This window comes from Pogona vitticeps, chromosome 1 (genome assembly GCF_051106095.1).
Source record: "Pogona vitticeps strain Pit_001003342236 chromosome 1, PviZW2.1, whole genome shotgun sequence".
Classification (NCBI taxonomy): Eukaryota; Metazoa; Chordata; class Lepidosauria; order Squamata; family Agamidae; genus Pogona; species Pogona vitticeps.
The window spans coordinates 161565618-161584796 of record NC_135783.1 but is presented as its reverse complement, the minus strand read 5'-3'; the positions used below and the strand labels follow the sequence as shown (position 1 = coordinate 161584796).

At 48.2% G+C, this 19179-nt stretch overlaps 1 protein-coding gene across 19 annotated transcripts in view; it reads right to left on the bottom strand.

Annotated features, from left to right (window-relative positions):
- Positions 1-18777, bottom strand: part of TFAP2B (transcription factor AP-2 beta) — a 76818-nt gene extending 58041 nt beyond the window's left edge. For 15 of the 19 annotated variants that reach the window (XR_013537506.1, XM_078377769.1, XM_078377779.1 and 12 more), the window contains exons 1-3: positions 17188-18439; positions 11788-12246; positions 2621-2681 (exon numbers count right to left, since the gene is read on the bottom strand). Coding sequence is in view for 18 of the 19 variants with exons in the window: in XM_078377769.1 (XP_078233895.1) it covers positions 2621-2681; positions 11788-12246; positions 17188-17268 (601 nt within the window). In the remaining variant the exon portion in view is untranslated. Of the gene's footprint in view, positions 1-2620; positions 2682-11787; positions 12247-13595; positions 15233-17187; positions 18440-18634 lie in introns of those variants that run through there. The other 4 variants (XM_078377780.1, XM_078377799.1, XM_073004148.2 and 1 more) reach the window with 2 other exon arrangements.
- Positions 18778-19179: the final 402 nt, after the last annotated feature.

The following is a 19179-nucleotide window of genomic DNA, read 5'->3' as shown; positions in this document are numbered from 1 at the left end:
TAAGTACTGTAGTTACACCGAGTTCGGTTCCTCTAGATCCCGCAACTCTCGATCTGTTCATTTATCAACTGTTTTGATTTTAGAATATACCGCGTTACTGGCAAGGAAGGCTGCTTGGCCAACGCTGACTCCAGAATCCCCGTTTACGGTTGGAAAGGTCGGGCTGTGTCGTTTGCTGGGCCATTCCCAAACCCAGGGGATGAGCACCCCAGGAGGCACCGACTCGGGAGTCAACAGCGGGCAGCGCCAGAGCCTGAGGGAGAGAGCGAGTTTCCTGGGGTAAAGGCAAGGTGGCCCTTCTTCTCTCCACGTCTCTGGCCGCCAATCAGGTCCTCCGTTAAGGAAGACGACCCGAGAGAAAGCAAGGCAGACACGAGTTTCGAAGAGCCAGAATAATCATAAGCGACGACCGTGTGTTTTGCCAAATTAGGACGCCTGAGGTTGTTCTGCCCAAAACTTCAAGCATTAGGATATGGGAAGCGCACTGGCAGTAACGAAATGAGTGTGTTTCGTTCCTTTTCTTCGTCTACGGAGGTCTCCAAACGAGGCCGCCATTCCGGGCAAGTTTACCAGAGGCTGGCTCCATTCATTTTTAGTGGGAGCTTCTTTCCCAAGTGAGTGTGGATCCGAGGAAATGCCCCTGGATCCGGATTTCGCGCGTCTTGGAGCTACACCGCTAGAGGCTCTCCAGTTCCAAAACGTACTTGAAACCAGGAAGCCTTGGGCGTCATTTTTTGTTTAAAAAGAAACAAAAATCCTATTGGTGAAATCGAGTAGTAAGTCGCCACTAGAGTAGGCCCATTGAACCACTGGGGATTTGGTGGGTCAACTCGTCCCTCCGTAAGTTCCATTGTATCAATAGGCCTCCTCTACTTTCATCTTGCTAAGGGATTTCCTCCTGTTTTCCTTCACATAATAAATACACAAGGAGCTTGCCGCTTCTTGATTATGAAAAATGGTTGAAACTTTGAAGCCAGTGAGGTTTAAAAAGAACAACATAAAATAAAATTCGGAGGACTCTAGCTGAGCGAGCAAGGTGGGAGCACGCCTCGCACAGTAATACTGGAGGGGACGCTCTGGTCAACCCCCGTTTTGGCATCCGTGTCTAGGAGGACAACCGCAAAAAGCACTTTATCCCCCGGGAAATACAACAGAATAAAATAAAATAGTCCACCTCTTGGGAAAGTCTTTAGGGAGTTAATACGAGTTAAGCAAGCCCAGATAATAGAATCTGTGGTTTTGTAAACAGTATTTTGCTCAGTTTAAATTTGGATCTAGGAACAGCGACTCCTAAGATAATAGCTCTCCCCGCTCCTCTTTCTCCCGGTATTGGCGAAGTAGGGTCTGTTTAATGTCTATTGCCCTAACGTAGTAATCATCCCACGTCTTCAAGAGTCTGTCAGGGAAATTCAAATAGGGAGGGGGGGCGAAGCAGCTGCAATACGCCCAAAATGAGTTATTGTAATTACATTTAATTAGTTTAATTAGTTAATTATTTTGCTTACAGCTGTACAAGAGATTGCAAACATTTGTTAATATCACATTCCCTCTAACAGTATGGGGCGAAGCTGCACTTACACTAAATCATGTATGCATGTGCAGACAAACGGACTGAGCGTCATCCCAAAACATAACCCCCCCCACGCGCGAAAAAAAAATACACACCACTTTCTCCCCCCCCCCCTCATGCGATGCGTGTGCACCTTCGCTGTCTCACACAAATTGCATTCTTAGATAGTGGGATCAAATGCCCTCCTTGAGGCTTCTTCCCGTGAGAAGAAAGCCCCTGAAAGAGAAGGTTACTCAGCCAAGAAGGCAGCATTCCCAGCCACCCAGGATCCTGGCCGCTATGTTTCCTTAGGAGAGCATTCAGGGTGTGAATGATTGTTGACGAAGAAACTCTATGTAGACATTGCACCGCGAATTATTATTATTTTTTTCCTCCTCCGTGAAGCAATATTAAACTCCAGGCTGAGGAAAATTAGCATCTCACACCACATATCTTACTTAGAAGCAAGTTCAGCTCTTATCTCTTGAGCATCCCAATTCTAAACCTTTCTTTGAAAAGGAGTTCTACAAATTTCAAGAACATAGTCAAAGAAGAGCCAGATACTTCCTGGAAATGAAACTTCTGATGATAATGGGCTTTGTTCCCACATTAATGTGCAGAGAAGGACAGCCCCAAGCTACCATCCTACACAGACGAATTTTGGGAATAGGCCCCATTGCCTCCAAAGACATTCTGCCTCTCAGTAGGTTGAGGAAGCACATATTTCTTAGCATCATAGCTTAAAGTTCTATAGGCAGCCAGTTTTGGTTATCACAACCCAACTGAACCAAACAAAAGCAGAAAATTTTTTTCCAGACCCTCTTTTTTTGTGGGTGAGTTTTCCTCTCTCTTTGAACTGCTACGAGTCTTTGCTGTGTTTGCCACCTTATTTTCTACCACATGCTTGGGTTCTGAAATGGACTGCCCAATGGTCAGTTTCAGGTTCTAGGTTAACTTGGGACTAAGGCCTTTTGAAACAAGTAAAACTTATTCTCTAGAAAATCTATGTAAATTGACCTCAGTGTTGAAACATGCATATACACACACACATTATTGAAATGTTTGCCATACCTTTCTTGATGACAGACTGGTCCAGCAAGTTCATGCCGCTGTTATTGGCATCTTCTACTGACTAGGAATACAAAAGGGGAGGGGGAGGGAATCACTATTAAGATTTACTGGATATGAGAACGTATACTTCTCTACAGACACACAGAAGATACATACACACCTCGGCACAGGAACTGGAATTTCCATTTATATTAATATCAGTGGGGGAAGGAAGACTCTTATTAAATTGACAAAGAAATGATGCTTTCACATATTAAAGGATTTGGACTGGAGAAAAGTGCAAAGCATCTGGATATATTTCCTTGGTTGCTTAGAAAAATGGCAAGCAAACCATCCATAATACACAGACTTAATTTCCTCAAGCTTTGTATTAATTTATTTAGTGTCTTAGAAAGACAGAAACATCTGTAAGGTCTTCTAAGACACGTGACAAATTAGCAGCATCCGTGGCCCATTCTGTGCATGTTGACTGTGAAAATAAGGACCAACATACTTTTACAGTACTCACTATCAGAAAAGTATGTGGTTTCGAACTGAGTTTTCATCTTATTTAACAGGCAACAGGGATATCATATTCTAAGAATTTATTTATTTATTTCAATGTAAACAGACTTGTTTTTTTTAAAAAAAAATAAAATAAAATATGTTTTAACATGAAGAGTGTATATCCAGGAAGAAGAAAGAGAGAGAGATGGCGTTCCAAAAAGACATTTGTACAGTTCAAAATTCAAGAAATGCAAAAATTGTATGTTACTTGGTATGGGAGAAAACGTGATGACAATGTGCAATGCGAAATGAGCACTTAGCTCTTCTGAAACCCTTCCAGAGTTAATCAAAGGTAGCTACTTCAGAGGTTGCTGTCCTCTGAAGATGCCGGCCACAGAGACTGCCGAAACATTAGGAAGAACAACCTTCAGAACACGGCCAAAGAGCCCAAAAAACCCACAACAACCAGTAGCTACTTCTCTCTCCTATCCCGCTTTTCTAAGCTACTCCATGCTGATCCCGCTGCTATTGCCTACAGTACATCATGTTTACCAGTGTTTCCAAGATAGATGAAATCATTTTAGATTAGGGTGGGCAAAGTAAGACATACATGCAGTCCCCCAAAAGGTTTTCACTGCCCTCAACCTTCCCTTTGTCCCTCCATAAAAAAACAAACAAACCAAAAAGGTGAGTTGCAGCTGCTGGAAATCTCCAAGAGTAGCCATTCATCTTTCTCAACACTCCGCCCTGCCCATCATTTAGCACCCCAGGATACCTATATGTCAAAACTGGCAATGGTCTTTTAGCCATTTCCAGCTCGGTGTGTTTGTGAAGGGTTTAATGGAGCAAAAGATCGGCCACTGAGACACCAAAGGTATCTTGTATGTTCTTGAACATGGGGATGATTTTCCTGATAAGTCATGCAAAATTCTTAGCACAGTGAGAACAGGAAGAGTACCCCTAAAGACCCAGTATATTCTTAGGTACTGTGTCTCTTTTCATCTAGGGTTTCTGCCTTCTTCCTTTTCAAGCTTTTTGATTTCTTTGTTTTTACTGGCATTCATCGTGTCTCTTGTGTTCTACATTACTGTTTCCAAATTGTAGGTTCTGAGGATTTTCCTCTCACTCCCTAGAGGCTTTTAGACTACTGTAAATTGAACATCATATGGAGCCCCAAAGCAGGAGTGCACACATGCAAGTGAAATGCGCAGACAGGTGTGTTGCAGTGCCATTCACTATGTGCATGCATTATGCTCAGAAACCACTATGTTTCTTCTCTGTCCCCCTCTTGCTGTCATCATGGCTTGAAATATTCTCATCAATGAATTTACTGAGTGTGAATTTAAATGTCCCTTAGAAAGAAGCCCTATGGGGGCCCAGCTGGACTTACTTCCAAGCAAACACTCTTACGGCTGCAGCTTTAAATAACAGCTGACCAGGGCCTGAGTCACTTATGTAGTACTGTATATTTAAGGAATCCAAGCTGAGTTGTCAGAATCTTTACCCCAGTAGTATATTGGTTCGGACTGCTTAAGCATCTGTGAGTGGAAAAACTCATTTTTATCTCTCCTCTGTATTAGGATTGCCCTCTGCTCTGGGGAATGAAAACAAACAGTGTAGATGGATGGAGGCAATAGCCCAGGGAGGAAATTACAGGCAATTTGAACAGATCATCTGATAGAGGTAGCCCCTGCGACCTTCTGAGGGTGGCTCCTACTTTTCTCTTTCATCTAGGAGCCACACCTGTTAAGATGACGTCCATTTCTACAGCAGAAAAACAGAAAGGAATAACCACATCTGCTGGGACTGCGGATCTCCCATCGCTGAATAACTGGGGTGTACTTCATGAAATCCAGTTCAACATGGGTGAGGAACCTGCCGCCTTCCAGCTGTTGCGGGACCCCAACTCCAGTCTGCCTGCCCCTCCCCGCTCCACTCAGGAAGCTGTAAGGAGCCAGCTGAACCGTCGGATTAGAGCTCTCTATTTTTTTCATGAGGGTGCATCACCCGGTCTTAAAGACTTAGGCAAAGGAAGCCTCACTAGAGCCCAGTTCCAAAAAACGGCGGGTGTGGGTAATCTTGCGGTCTGGACCGTACCATATTAGACTGCTGGGTGGGGGGTGTCACATGCCTAATCTAATATTCTCTTATTTAAAAAATAGAAGGAAGTCTCCTCCTTGCATTTAACATAGAGGGAGAAGGCAACGTGAGAGAAACCCTTTTTTCTGCACAGAGTGGTCTGCCGCAGTTTCTTTATATTTTGCAGTGGACCCCCTTTTGCAGCCCGGAGTGGTATAGTCCAAGACCTAATTTTTACCACCACCTTGAATTGGAGAAAGAAACCTGAGTAACGTAGGGTTTGTTCCGAAGCAAGTGCGCACCACTTGGTATCCTTAGGCTGCAATCATATAATTACTTGGCAGTAAATCCCATTGAACTCAATGGGGCTTGCTTCCGAGTAGACATGTCCCGGGGAGGACTGCTCTCTATTTCTCCCTGAAAGCTGTTACAGATCCTGTCCCAACGTACAACGTCGCAGGGCATAGAAATATCTACACCAGTTTAAAATAATTCTTCCTCTTTCTTGTCAATCCGCCCTGGCAACCGGCCACAACAAAATCGATGCCATTCTTCTGTTCTTTCACCTGTTCTGTCTCGGGCTGATCCTGGTTCAGGATATTAGCACGAATTCTTTAACCTAGAACTTGACGTTTTCCCTTCCCTTTTTTTAAAAAAAAAAGAAGCCATGATTCTTTTTTTTTTTTTAAGCCATGATTCTGTGATATTCAATGGGATTATAAGATCTTTTCCTCTTTCATTTTGTGGAAAGGAATCATTTATCTCCATCCATTTTATTTTCTATGGTCCTGAATCTCAGCTCGGGTGAAATCAATTTTACCTCAAGGTTGGAGTCGAATGAAGCCAGAATTCGGGAGAGAAGGCTCCAACTAATAAGACCCGAGGCAACTCTACCGCTAAGGGGGACCCCGAGTTTTCGGATCTTTTTGCCTAGGATGGTGCCCAGCTTCTGGCTCCATCCAAGGACCGCAGCCTAGCGCTCTCCTTCTCCCTCTCTCAGCGGTTTATACGGGACATAGGAGGCCCAACGGATCTCAGTGAGCAAAAGTCAAAAGACATGTAGGTTGGATGTTAGTTGCAGAATCAAAAGGGGAAAGGAGTGCTGAATAAAGCTAGCATAGGGGGTCGGGTCGCTTCCCCTCCCGCCACCAGGATGTCCTATTTACTCCTTGAGAAAGCTGTCTCTCTGAACTGAGAGGCCTGTGGCTTTGGGCGTAAATCCCATTTTATTCCGCCGTATTTAATTCGGAATAAACTTGTCGAAGGCAGTCGCCTAAAAGATGAGATTGCAGAGAAAAGCCGCCTCTTCCCCCCCCCCCGCCGCCCCATGGGATTAGGGGTGAAGCATCTTCACAAGATCCGTTATCCCACCTCGGCAACCGCCCCATGACCTTTCGGTAACTTAAGCGGCGACCCTCCCGATCCTCAGAGGAAGGAGGCCCAAGGGTGGCCTGCTCCTAGCCGTGGCCCAGGCAGGTGCGGCTGGAAGGGGGGGGGATATCGATTTCGCCCCCACCCAAATTTCAAGGAGGCACCTGGTTCCATATTCCCCACAAATCTTTCTCGAAACCCCACACACACACACACACACAACTGCCTCAGCCCATTTTTAAGACCAGCGATTTAACCTTGCTTAAAGCAGATCTTCACGGGTGAAAATCCTAATCCGTTATTAGCCCAGGTAATGGGGATAGGTGGCGTTTGGCCTTAATCCGGATTAAGAACTACCAAGGATGAGAATCCTGCCCTGGTGGCTTCTGTCGGGTGTCTCTACGTGTAGGCACGGTGTGTGGCGCTACTTTTGCAACCAACTTTCTCACACCCGCCGCGCTCTCGCTCGCTCTCTGCCCCCCCCCACGCCCGCCCGCCCGCCCAACCGACCCACCATCACCAGCAACGTGGCTGAGCTGTTGTAGTTAATGAGAAGAGTCTTGTCTGATTTTCGATCTAATTACGGCCGCCTGCTGGTTTTTTGTACAGGATATTCGCGCAGCATGCTGGCAGTTAATAGTCACAGAGAGGATCGTAAAGATTTAATTAGGACTGCATGCGGAAACGTGGAGAGAAACGCGTGCGCGTGCCCGCCCTCCGGTCCGCGCGCACATACACACTCACACGTATCACAGCGCAGACTTTTAATTACTACACTTCTTTAGTTACAAGTGATACCAGGGGTTACTTTGCAAGATACCCGGGTGCTTTGGTGCAACACGTCTTGGTATCCTCATCAACGCCTGTCAGATGAAGTGGTGACTGGGGAGAAGCGGAGGAGGAGGAGGAGGAAGAGGCGGAGAATAGGGAAGGCCCCCGTGCAGAAGGCTGTGGCTGGTGAAGGGGGGGGGGAAGGTTCACATTGGCCAGTCCCAGCTATAAACTACACAAATCTCGAGGTGTTCTTTTTTTTTAATAAGCCTAAACTTTCCTAAACTTTTGCATTCTCGAGGAACGTCACAGTAAATAAATTCTAAACAAATTTACTTAGAAGGAGTTCCCACTGATCCCAGCGAGACTTCCACGTCTGTCTATTGCCGTGATTTGTTTTCAGACCATAACTGGAAGTCATCCCCACAGATCTTCCAACGACAGTCCTTCCCAAGCGAATCTCCAACTTTTAATGCTACAATCCTAGGTACCCTTACCTGGAAGGAAGTCCCACTGAAAATCATGGGATGGATGAATGGATGGAAGGAAGGGTTTGTTTGTTTAATTTTATTTATGTATTTATGTATTTATGTATTTATTTATTTATTTATTTATTTATTTATTTATTTATTTATTTATTTATTTATTTATTTATTTATTTATTATACCGCGCGATAGTCACTCTGGGCAAAACAGGCATGGCCAGGGGCAATCAGAAAGGCTGCTAAATCCCATGCTGGCTTAATCCGCGAATGAGTCCCACTGAATTGAGTAGGACTGGCTCCAGAGGAGACATGCCTCGGATGCCACTCGGAGCGTTCTTAGTGGAATGTAAGGCCCACGGATTCCCAAAGGGCTGTCTGCCCAACACAGATGTTCAGGACCGTATGTCTGGCTGCAAAAATAGGGTTTTCCTACCAGGCGCAAAGGCCTTCAGGATTTTTACGTCAAAGAGTGTTAGCGAACCCATCTTTGAAGCAAACTTGGCCACAAGTCAGTTAAGCCGCAGCAATCTAGTGAAAAGGCTGTGATTGCAATAAAATACAAGTGAGCGTCGTTATGCTGAACCTTATTCCTTCCAAATAAATTTGCCTAATTTTGGTTTAATATATTTAAGATCATACTTCGGTCACCAGTGATTCTCCTCCCCTATGGACACCGGACGGTTAATGAAAGAGCAATAAAATATCTCAAACATACATCACGTCAGTATCAACCCACAGTTTATCACACACGAACACACATGTGCATATCTTAAGCACTGTAATATATCACGCGTGCTAACATGAGAAGAATCTCATTTTTTAAATTAAAGACAGGGCACAACTTCAGAAATATCAAAGGCATAGCACAAATGTTTTTTCATCGATCTCTCGGTCTGATCTTACTTTATAAAAGAAAGTAAGAAGAAACAAATTTCTTCTTGTCCAACTGAGCTTACGTCATTTAAGGGAACTTCAGTTTCATTGTGCTGTGTATTAATTATAGATGTTATACGCTTAAACGATCAGTTATAATGACAGATACTGCACAAATCAATCTTGCGGAAAGGGTTTTGCAACGATACTATTTAGCAAAGGGATTCATCTTCAGAAAAACTAAGAACGTTTCATACTCATTTCTATCTAATATATTCCCCGAATTCAACCTGAGCTTATTTAAATTTATTTCAAACGCACATATTCCACAATACTTGGAACCTTTTTCTAAATAGGTTCTTAAGAAATTACACGTCCCTTGCTCCGGAACAGTCATAGACTTAAGATTGCTTAAGAGTAAATTGATTCATTGCTCAGCCTTGAAAATTTGTACCAAAGGCCCAGCCACAGTTAACCACAAGTCTCTTTGGTTGCAGCGGGAGAGAACCAGCGCGTGTTTTCCTCTCTCCCAATGAAGTCAGGGAGACTTCTATCGGCTTAACTCAGCCCGAATCGTACCCGTTTATTAATGTTGCTGGGAATGCTTGGAGAAGGCTCTGTCATGGTGACCTCATTTTATTTCTATGGAAGAACTCTTTAACAAACCATGAACAGGACAAACTTTTAAGAACACCTTGGAAAAATTCCTCTCAAGTTATTTCATTCATTATATACAGCACCTTACACCCTGCTTCCCTTTCCATCAGAGCACTTAACGGAAAGATTTGTAGACGGTGACCACTCCTACTCTCACACTTCCAGCGCCCTCTTAGCCAAATCGTAATTTACTTGGGAGGAAGGTTCCTTGAACTCCATACGACTTGCTTCAGAATAGACACGCAAAGGATCCGGCCACACGTGGCCAAGCGCAGAATTTAACACCTGGAGGGATGCAGCAGTGTTGACAATAGCAGAAACCTCTCCAGTTACATCTGCTTCGTTCTGTCCGTGGAAAATGGGCTCCACATGGCTTCCATTTGTATTTCAATAATTATATATTTATCCCTAATTTCTTCCCGTCTCTGTTGGCCTTATTTCTTTCTGTCACAGACAAAAACTTCCCTTTTCAGTCCCCTTAAGGAAACCGGAGGCGAGCACACTTTTCTTTCTGAACTTTCCCTGCACGCCTAGAACAAACGAAACAAACTTCTCACGGGCGTACAAGGCAAATCGCATCACCCTAAAACTAGGCTAGCATAAACCCCAAGTAGTTTGCTCAGGAAGACAAGGCACTGAAAGCATTTACACAAGTGCATCTAATAAGCATCCTCGGAATTCCCCAAACAATATACTGTACCTTTCTTTCCCCATACTTGCGCCTGTCTCTTGGGTATCCTTCCCCCCCCCCCGTCCTCCAAAGCCTGTATCTGACTCAGGACGTCTCTTTATTTAGTTTACGCCTCACAGGGGCTTTCATTGGACACATTCTGGCCCGTGAGGAGATTGTTTCGACAATCCCTTCACACGTTTCTCTGGAAATAAAAATGCTCCTGTTTGCACCGAAACACAACACTGGGCGGTTTCACTGAAAAGGAACGAGAGACCCAGAAATCGAAGACTTTCAGCAGAGTAACGCCGGGGGGGGGGGGGGGAGAGGACTGGATTATATATATAACCGCGCCGTCCTCTCGGCTCAGGCTTTTCAAGTTCCTTTCCAAGGGCTAAAGGGGACGAGGAGCTGAAGCACAGTCGTCCCTTTCCCCCTTCACTTCCTTGACCCGGCCGGGCATTCCCCGCTGGCCTCTCTCAGCCCTTGGGCCCAGAGCCTCCTAGAGAACTGTCCTCGGCTGGCTCCGGGCGGCCCGGGGACTGTCCTCCGAGAGCCTCTTGGAGGACCAACAGAGAGCCCGGCCTGCCGGGGCGTCCCTCTCCTTCCGACCGAGGGGCTGCGTCCCGCGCCCATAAGCCCTGAAGGCGCCGGCACCCGACGCCCCCGTTGCTCGGAGTTCACACCGGCGAGTCCACGCACATGCCGCCGCCTCCCCCCCCCCCGGAGCGAGGTACCGCTCAGCCCTGCCTGCTCCCCCGCAACTCCCGGGGACCGCAGGCCCCCCAGCCCTCCCGAGGCCTACTCGCTGGCGGCCGCTGGCGCGCCCCCCCCCCCCGCCTTCCGCCTTTTCAGGGTTTGAAGCATCACCCTCGGCTCCCTTCGAGGGTCGCCGCGCGCCCGGTTTTCTCGCGGGGGGGGAGGCGTTGCGGTCCGGAGAGAGACCCGCAGCCCGATCCACCTCCAAGGCTAAAGGCCAAAGGCCGGGAGGAAAGGGCGGCGGCGAAGAAGCAGAAGCAGAAGAACTCCGGCTGCAAAAGGGGCTGCCCAGCGAGCGGGGCCGGGCCGGGAGGCGCTGCAGGCCGGGCCCGGGCCGAGGGTCTCTTTGCCAGCCGAGACCTGCGACCTCCGAGGTGGGCTTCCCGGCGAGCCCTTGGGGGAAGGAGGCCGGGAGTTCAGGGGGGCGCCCACTTGCCCGAAAGAGCGTCCTCGATGTGACATGCCCGGGCCACCCCACTGTCATCCAGCTAGCCTTCTCTGCCCGGTGCATTGGGGGGCAACGGGCGGATCCTGCCGGCCGCCTTTCTCAAAAACAGATTCTGCTCAGGAGGCAGAGAGGCAGATTTGGGGGGGGGGGGGACGGCTCGCGTGATTTGAGGGCCCAAAGTGAGCAGGGAGAAGGAGAGCGGGGATCGGGGGGGGGGAATGCACTCTCTCTCGGCCCGGCGGTGCTTCCCCTTCAACCGCGAGGCTGCAACCCTCGCAAGGGACGCGCTCCGGAGGAGCTGCAGCCGGGACCCCACAGCCCCCGCCGCCCCGAGGGCTTGCAGGGGGCTTGCCTTCCGGCAGTCCCGCCGCCGGGCGGAGGAAGGAGCCCGGAGTCCCCCGCTGCCCTTGTTGGCAGGCCAGAGCCAGGAGCGGCCGCGGGAGGAGAGGGAAGCGCGGCCCGAGCGGAGCGGCCCGGCGGCGAATCTGGCGGGACTGGCGGGACTGGTGGGCCGGCGCGCCCCCGCCCCCGCACACACAAAGGGGGGAAAAAAGCCGCCCGGCCTTACCTGCACGTCCTCCATGCCGGGGTGCCCGATGCCGTGGAGGGAAAGCGCGTCGCCCATGCCGGCATCCAGGCCGTGATGCGCCGAGTGGAGCAGGACGTCAGGCCGCCGGACCGAGTGGTAGTCCCGCCGGGGGTCCAGGCCGGAGAGCTGCGGCAGCGAAGCCCGCGGCTGCGGGAGGAGCGAGCCGGCTTCGGAGCCCACCTCCTGCCGCTGCCTCTGGCCCCAGGGGTGCTGCTGGGGCTGGTGCAGCGGGTTCAGGGAGTAGGGGTCGTTGACGTGCGAGTAGGGGTCCTGGCTCTGGTGGTAAGGAAGAGGCTGGTAGGGGGGCGGGAAGTAGGGCGGCTGGAAGTCCGAGGACGGGGTGTGAGACAGCGGCGGGGCGCTGGAGTAAGGCCCCTGCGAGACCGAGCCCAGCTGGGACAGCCGGGAGCTGTGGCTGGGGACGCCATCGTGCCGGTCCTGGAGCGAGCGGGCCAGCCGGGCAGCGGACACCCGGACACGAGCAGCAGCGGGGGGGTGGGAGCACGAAAGAAAGAAAGAAAGAAAGAAAGAAAGAAAGAAAGAAAGAAAGAAAGAAAGAAAGAAAGAAAGAAAGAAAGAAAGAAAGAAAGAAAGAAAGAGGGAGGGAGGGAGGGAGGGAGGGAGGGAGAAGGAAAGAAAAAAACAGCATGTAAAGCCAGTTCATATGCTTAAAAAGTGAGATCTATAATAATAATAATAATAATAATAATAATAATAATAATAATAATAATAATAATAATAATAATAATAATAATAATAATAATAATAATAATAATAATAATCCTGTATCAAAACTCCCGTTTCGGATAAAAAAACATTTTAATATTTTAGATCAAATATTGGTTTATATTCCTTAATCTCTGCTTTATTTCTCTTTCAATTAAGTGCATTAAACTGGTATTAAGTTGAGAAAATTACAACATCAAGGAGGACGGTGTTTCTTTACTAAGATTCAAACCACATTTGAACTCTACAACGATATATATCCTTCATTTAAATGAATTTAAAATCTTTTCATTCCACCCTTTAAGGAGTGACTTTTTCCACGCATTCTGTGACATCTACCTAAATAACATTTGAGCAGGGGAAGCAAATGGAAAATTATTTAACTATTTATTATTTTAAGAAGTTATCTTTGATTAAATAAACAAACCGCCTACTAATTTTTTCAGAGGCAGGCCACAAGAGCTGGAAAAGTGCAATTCTAGAATGTTAGGACAGTTCTAAAGAAAATAACACGAAACAATACATCTCGGGTTAAAAATGAAACCAAAGTCGAAAGGGGAAAAATATATGTCAGAACTAAACTAGTGAAAACTGTTTTCCTTGCAAAATTATTTTTGGTTTTTTGCAAAATTATATTCTCCTCCATTGGAAGACAGTAAACGATAACAAAGTATGAGAACAGATTAAATATATTTAATTAAAATAAGTCTTAAACGTTTTGAAAAATAATAAGAACGGCCACAAATATTTTTCTGCATAAAGAAGGCTATGTCCGCATTGAAGTCATGATAACAGGGGAAGAAAACACACATTCCTATTCCAGAAAAGGTACTTCAAATCCCCAGCAGCAATGTCTTTTTAAAAAAAGTTTCCCCTCTCTCTTCCCCCCCCCTCACCCCCCTATAGCTCAAACCGAGAACACAATGCAAAATGGAGAAGCAGCTGCAAGCTTCCTCCAATTATTGTGCTAAATTACCAAGCCAAAGGCGTTGAGAGAGAGAGAGAGAGAGAGAGAGAGAGAGAGCAGGGCAATTTTAAATCACAACACGGACCCAACTCACCATGGCGGAATAGGTGTGGACTAACATCTGGAAATAAAAAAGTCTTGAAACAACTAAAAATAAAATAGCGACAGAATAAATAACAACAACAATAACGAGAGGGGACGTATCAAGGAGATCTGCACAAGAACGCGGTGCACTCAGGAGAACAGCTGGAGGTATTTCCGAGTCTATCCATCAAAACAAAAAATTGAAGGGGAAAAAAAAAGCCAGTGCCCCCAAACGGGGATTGAAAAGCTCTACGTAGATATAAATATATATATGGAAAAGGCTTCTCTCTGTGGTTCCCCCTCCCGGCCCTTTCAGCTTCCGAATGCAATCCTCTTCAACCCAAGGCGAGGTTCAGACTGCTCCTGTGCCCCTCTCTCCTTTTCCTTCCCTACACCGCCTCATAATAATTGATATTCATGACTATTAATATTACACGACTACTTTAAAGGGAGAATGCAGGACCAAATGGAGCGTGAAGGCTTTGCAGGCAGCTCGAGAGCTCCCCTAGTATTGTAAATGACGTTCATTCAGTGGAGAATTACTAGATGTAATCAGACGAGGGGGCTGGCAGAGGCAGAGTTGGGGGAGAGGGAGAGGGAAGGGAAGGGACAAAAAAAAAAGTTGAGCAAGGAAGAGGCACAACTTCAATTAATTCGAGCAGAGGAAGACGTGTAAACGAGGCACTGCTGATCTGGAGCAAGGAAGTGATCTGGAGCAATGCTAGAGGCGAAAAAGGGAGGGGGAAATCATATTTCCTTTTCTTCTTTCTTTCCCCTCGTCATTTTTTTACATTTAATTATACATTCCAAATACGAAAGAAAATCGATTGCCCTTGGTGCTTTTGTTCTAATTTTTAAAACAAATAATAAAAGGGCTTCTCTAATCCTGCCATTTTTTTAAAATGAAAGCAGCCAAGGCGATTTGTTTGTTTACAGAAGTAATTAAGCACTTTAAAAAAAATCTATCAGTATTACAGATTGTCCTCCTTTTGCACAGCCATATAGAATGGATGCAGAACCGTCAGCGTCTATTTAGTCTGCCATTTTGTGTGCGGGTGTATGAGTGCGTGTGTCCCTGCATCTCTCTCTCTCTCTCTCTCTCTCTCTCTCTCTCTTTGTGTGTGTGTGTGTGCGCGTGTGTGTGTCTGTGTGTCTGTGTCTCTCTCTGTGTGTGATATACACACTGTTTTCCTTTCGAGGTGCCAAAATAAAACCCGCCCAATTTTCACCTGAAAGCAAAATGCATGCAACGAATTTGAAAGGATACCAAATTTATAGTTCCTAGGCGAAGCCGGGGGCGATAGAAAACCTTTTTGAAGTTCTCAGAACCCGTTCGACTGGCGTGACTGCCATTTCAGTTAAAGTTCAACCGATGTCGTTCCTTCCTGAACACATTCTCGCCAGGCAGAACCGAAGGGAGCGGGGCTCTCGGACGCCGGTGGCTGAGAAGAAACGTCGCCGGCGAACAATTGCTCCGATTTTTCAAGCAGGACCCCGGTCCGATGCGCGCGCGCGTGTGGATGCACACGCACCTCTTCCAAGGGTTCTCAGGGGCAATTTAGAAGGCCCGCCAACTTAAATATAGCAATGTTCGCCATAGGTCTAAGTAGGTACATATTGATATGTACCTATACATACGTACATAATTTCCCCCTCGTCATATATATATGTCGAAGTGTATGGAAATATGAGCGCACAAGCACGCGTGTACACACACACACAGAGACACACACATGCTCTGAGAGCAGATCCATTGTGTAATTCTAGCATTCCTGAGGAAAATGGTCTTCGGAACATGCAAGAGTCCTTTCGCTGTGGGTCGCAGCCACCCACTCACCCACTCAGAAGACGCCCAGCATTGCCAAGGGGGACCGAACACAAGCAGAAAGGGGCAAAACGTGAGGCGGTCGAGAAAAAAACTCACCCACCAGACCGAACTAAGTGCCAAGACAGACATCTGGCATCTGATCTGGAAAGCGGCGAAGGTTCCGAGGTAGGGGGCTGTTCCAGCCCCCGCCGCCCCGTCTTGCCCTAAACCTGGGGAGGATTTGCTTCGCAGGGAGTCAGGAAAAGGTGGCCGGGCAAAGGCCAGCCCAAACCGCGTGGCAGTCAAGGCTGAGCCGCTCCGCGGGTTGGGCGGGAGGGAATGGGGGAGAAGGGCGAGGGCGCTCGGAAGTCCCCACCCCACGGCCAGGCTGGCTTCTGCCAGGGCTGTTCCGGCCGATCGTTGCCCGGCCGGGTGTTCTGGAGGGGTCTGAGGCACGCCTCGCCGCCGGCTACCCGCCAGGATTCCCTGGGTGGCCCCGGGACGGCTCGCCTTTTCCCAGCGCGGGCGAGGCGAGGGCGTCCAGGGGGTGAGAGCCGGTCTCCCGTCCCAACGGGGGAATCTCTCCGCCTCTCTCCTCTCTCCAGATCTGAACCTTTAAAGATTAACTCGACCCGGGCAACTCGGCGCCGCCGAACGGTTTGATCGCTCGGAAGTGAATGATCAACTCTTCCGCCCGGAGCAAAGTCGCCTCTGGCCGAGGCTGCCCCGCTCCGCCCTGGACGGCAACCGGTTCACGTCCGAGCCGAGTGGAGCGGGCCCGCAAAGGGGAACCGGTGGCCCTTCCAAAGAGCCCGGTCAGCCTTTCCCCGCCGCGAACGAGAAGGCTCCCCGGTTCACAGGGCAAAAAGCGGGACGCCGGGTGTTTCTCCGCAACAAAGGGGACCCAGAGCCCTCCCTGCCTGGGGGACTCTTCCTCACCCGCTTTCTGGGAGGGAGGCGTCTTTCGGTCGGAGTGATCGCGTTTCGCCTCCCATTGAAATCCACCAGAAAACCTGCCACTGATTTTTAAGAGCGCAGGATGGCACCTTCTTTTCTTAAGGGAAATAGTTTGGGAAATAGGGCTAGAAAGAGAAGGAAGGAAGGAAAATATATTCCTCCCCATCTATCGGATGTCCTCCAAAAAAAACCCAGAAAAGACGAGAGTCCACTAGAGCCGCTGTTATTCCCCAGAACTCGGGGTGATGGTTTGTGTTCGGAGGCGCCCGCCCGCCTCCCGTCGATCCCCCCTGTACGTTTTGTGCCTCGTTAAAGAAGGGGCCCGTTTCGGTGGTCTCCAATCGAATAACCGAAAATAAGGAGAATGGACATTAAAGACGAACATTCAAGCCTATCCTATTCCATATGATGTTTCCTTTAAGGGGAAAAAAGGGGGAAATTAAGGATCCCCCGCATTCGGTATTAAGCTACTGCTAATCGAATTACGTGGACTTCCAGATCTAAACAGACGGCTGCGCTTAAGTCTCTTCCTGCCATCTCCCAAACCATGCCGTCCTTTGATGTTTTTAAATCTCGCCTCTTGTCTCCTCGTTTCAAGTTCCTTTTCGGTGCCCAAAGCAGCTTCTAAAGTTCTTTCGGGGCGACCCCGCTTCCCTGTCCCCCGACTCTTCTTCGCCAGGCAGGCGGGCTGAGCGCGGGCAGGGCGGCTGGCATGGCCGGGCGTCTGCTTCCGACGCTCTCCCTGCTTGGGCAGGAAAATCCACCCTTGCCCCCTTCTGCAAAAGCCGAGGCGCTTCTTTTCCCCTCGAAAACTGGCGACTTAAATCTCTATACTTACCTCGTAGATATCTTCGTACTTGACATTTTCGACCAGTTTCCAGAGCATGATGGCGGGCTGTTCTCTAGGAGGTGAGTGCATTCATGTGAAGAGCAGATGTCTGGCTTCTCAGGACTTCTCTGTCTGTAATGATCCATCTATAATTGGAAATGGGGGACAGACACCAAATCCGGCGTTCCTCTCCCATCGCAACTTATATCTGTTGCCTGAAACAATAGGCTGGAGAAGTCAACCTCATCCGGATAGGAAAATCATTCCCATCTCCCGAGTTTAGATAGAACACACATAGACAGATTGAACACACATATATTATGCATATAATTATTCACACACCCTCTATACACACACTACCGTATATTCGCACGGCACACGCGAATGATAAACACACTTGTACACATCCTTTAGCTACAGTTACATCACCAATTCTTTATCTATTTCTCTGCAGCTCGGTATTTAAAAAGACTAAACGTGGATCCTGACTTCTGGATAACAAGAAAGAGGCGCCGCAACACATTTATAGACAGATCGATTTGATTATATAATATCTGCTTTGTATGTGCAGATGGATGAACATAAGTATGAATATATTTTTGCACATAAACTGAAGTATGTGTGTGTACACGGACACATTTTACATAGACATACAATGAAATTATATTTCTTTGGACCATTTTATTATACCCTGTTTGGTCTGTTGAAAAAAGATAGATAGATAGATAGATAGATAGATAGATAGATAGATAGATAGATAGATAGATAGATAGATAGATAGATAGATAGATAGATAGATAGATAGATAGATAGATAGATAGATAAGCCTGGACAGTAAATTATTTTAAAGGCAAGAAGTAATGATTAGTATAAGGAGAAAACTACCCACAGGGGCGTGTGTTTGTGCCTGCGTGTGCCCAGAAACTCACAGATTCTTGATAACTAGAGGGACATAAGAGGGCAATGACTTTAGGCAAGGTTAAATCTGATTCTTTTCAGGGATAACTCTTTAATTTCACTCATTTTAGGCAATCCCCCCCCTCCTCTAAAATCAAATTGCTCCAAAAACAGAGAGCATCCTGATGTCAGCCTATTTAATTGAGGAGAGCTCATTTCCAAGAACCGGCCCTTTTGTTGCTGTTGTCGTTTCAACATTTGTTTTCTCTTCCGAGTCACAACCGTGGCTCTCTTCCTCCTCCTCCTCCTCCTCCTCCTCCTTCCCAGGTAAACTGGTACTGTTACACGTCGTGACTTTTAAAAGAGGTCTGATCTGGAAGCGGGGAAGTCACCGCGAACTCCGCGGCCCCCTCGCCCGCCGAGCCCAGAGGCTCCCGGGTGCAGGAGAGCTCTCCGGCGGCATGGCGGCCTCTCTTTCGAGGGTCTCCGAGCCTCGGCCCACCCCTCCTCCGGGTCCCCTTGTGGGACAAGAGAGAGCTTCCTCCGCAGCGAGTCTTACCACAATGGGCCAAAAGTGCGAGTCTGTGTCGCGGGGCCGTGTGTGTGTGTGTGTGTGTGTGGGGACGACAACCCTCACCAAACTCTCCTTGGGATTCTGGAAAGGGTGGGGAGAGAGAGAGCTGCTCCGCCGAAAGCGGCGGATTTCGTTGGCCCTCCAAGAGAAGCTTAAAGCCGGGCGTCGCCCCCCCCCCCCGCACGCACTCTCCCGCCTCCGAGTGGCACCTTTCCGGCAGGAAGGGGAAAGGAGGGCGGCCGGGAGGGTCTGGCTCCTGGGGAAGCCACCCGGCGAGCAGGCAGGCAGGCAGGCAGGCGGAAGGCGAGGGAGCGAGGCCGCTTGGCGCTTCTTTGGAAGTTACTAAAGGCGCTCAGAGGGACTGGCAGCCAAGGTTGCCTTATATGCCTTGCTGAGCGAGGGAGGGGGGGAGCGAGAGGGAGAGGGAGAGGAGGAGGAGGAGGAGGAGGAGGAGAGCGACATCTTCACACCATCAGGAAGCAGCCTTCCGACGCAAGCAACGCAATTATTCGCGAATAAAGGATCAGCCT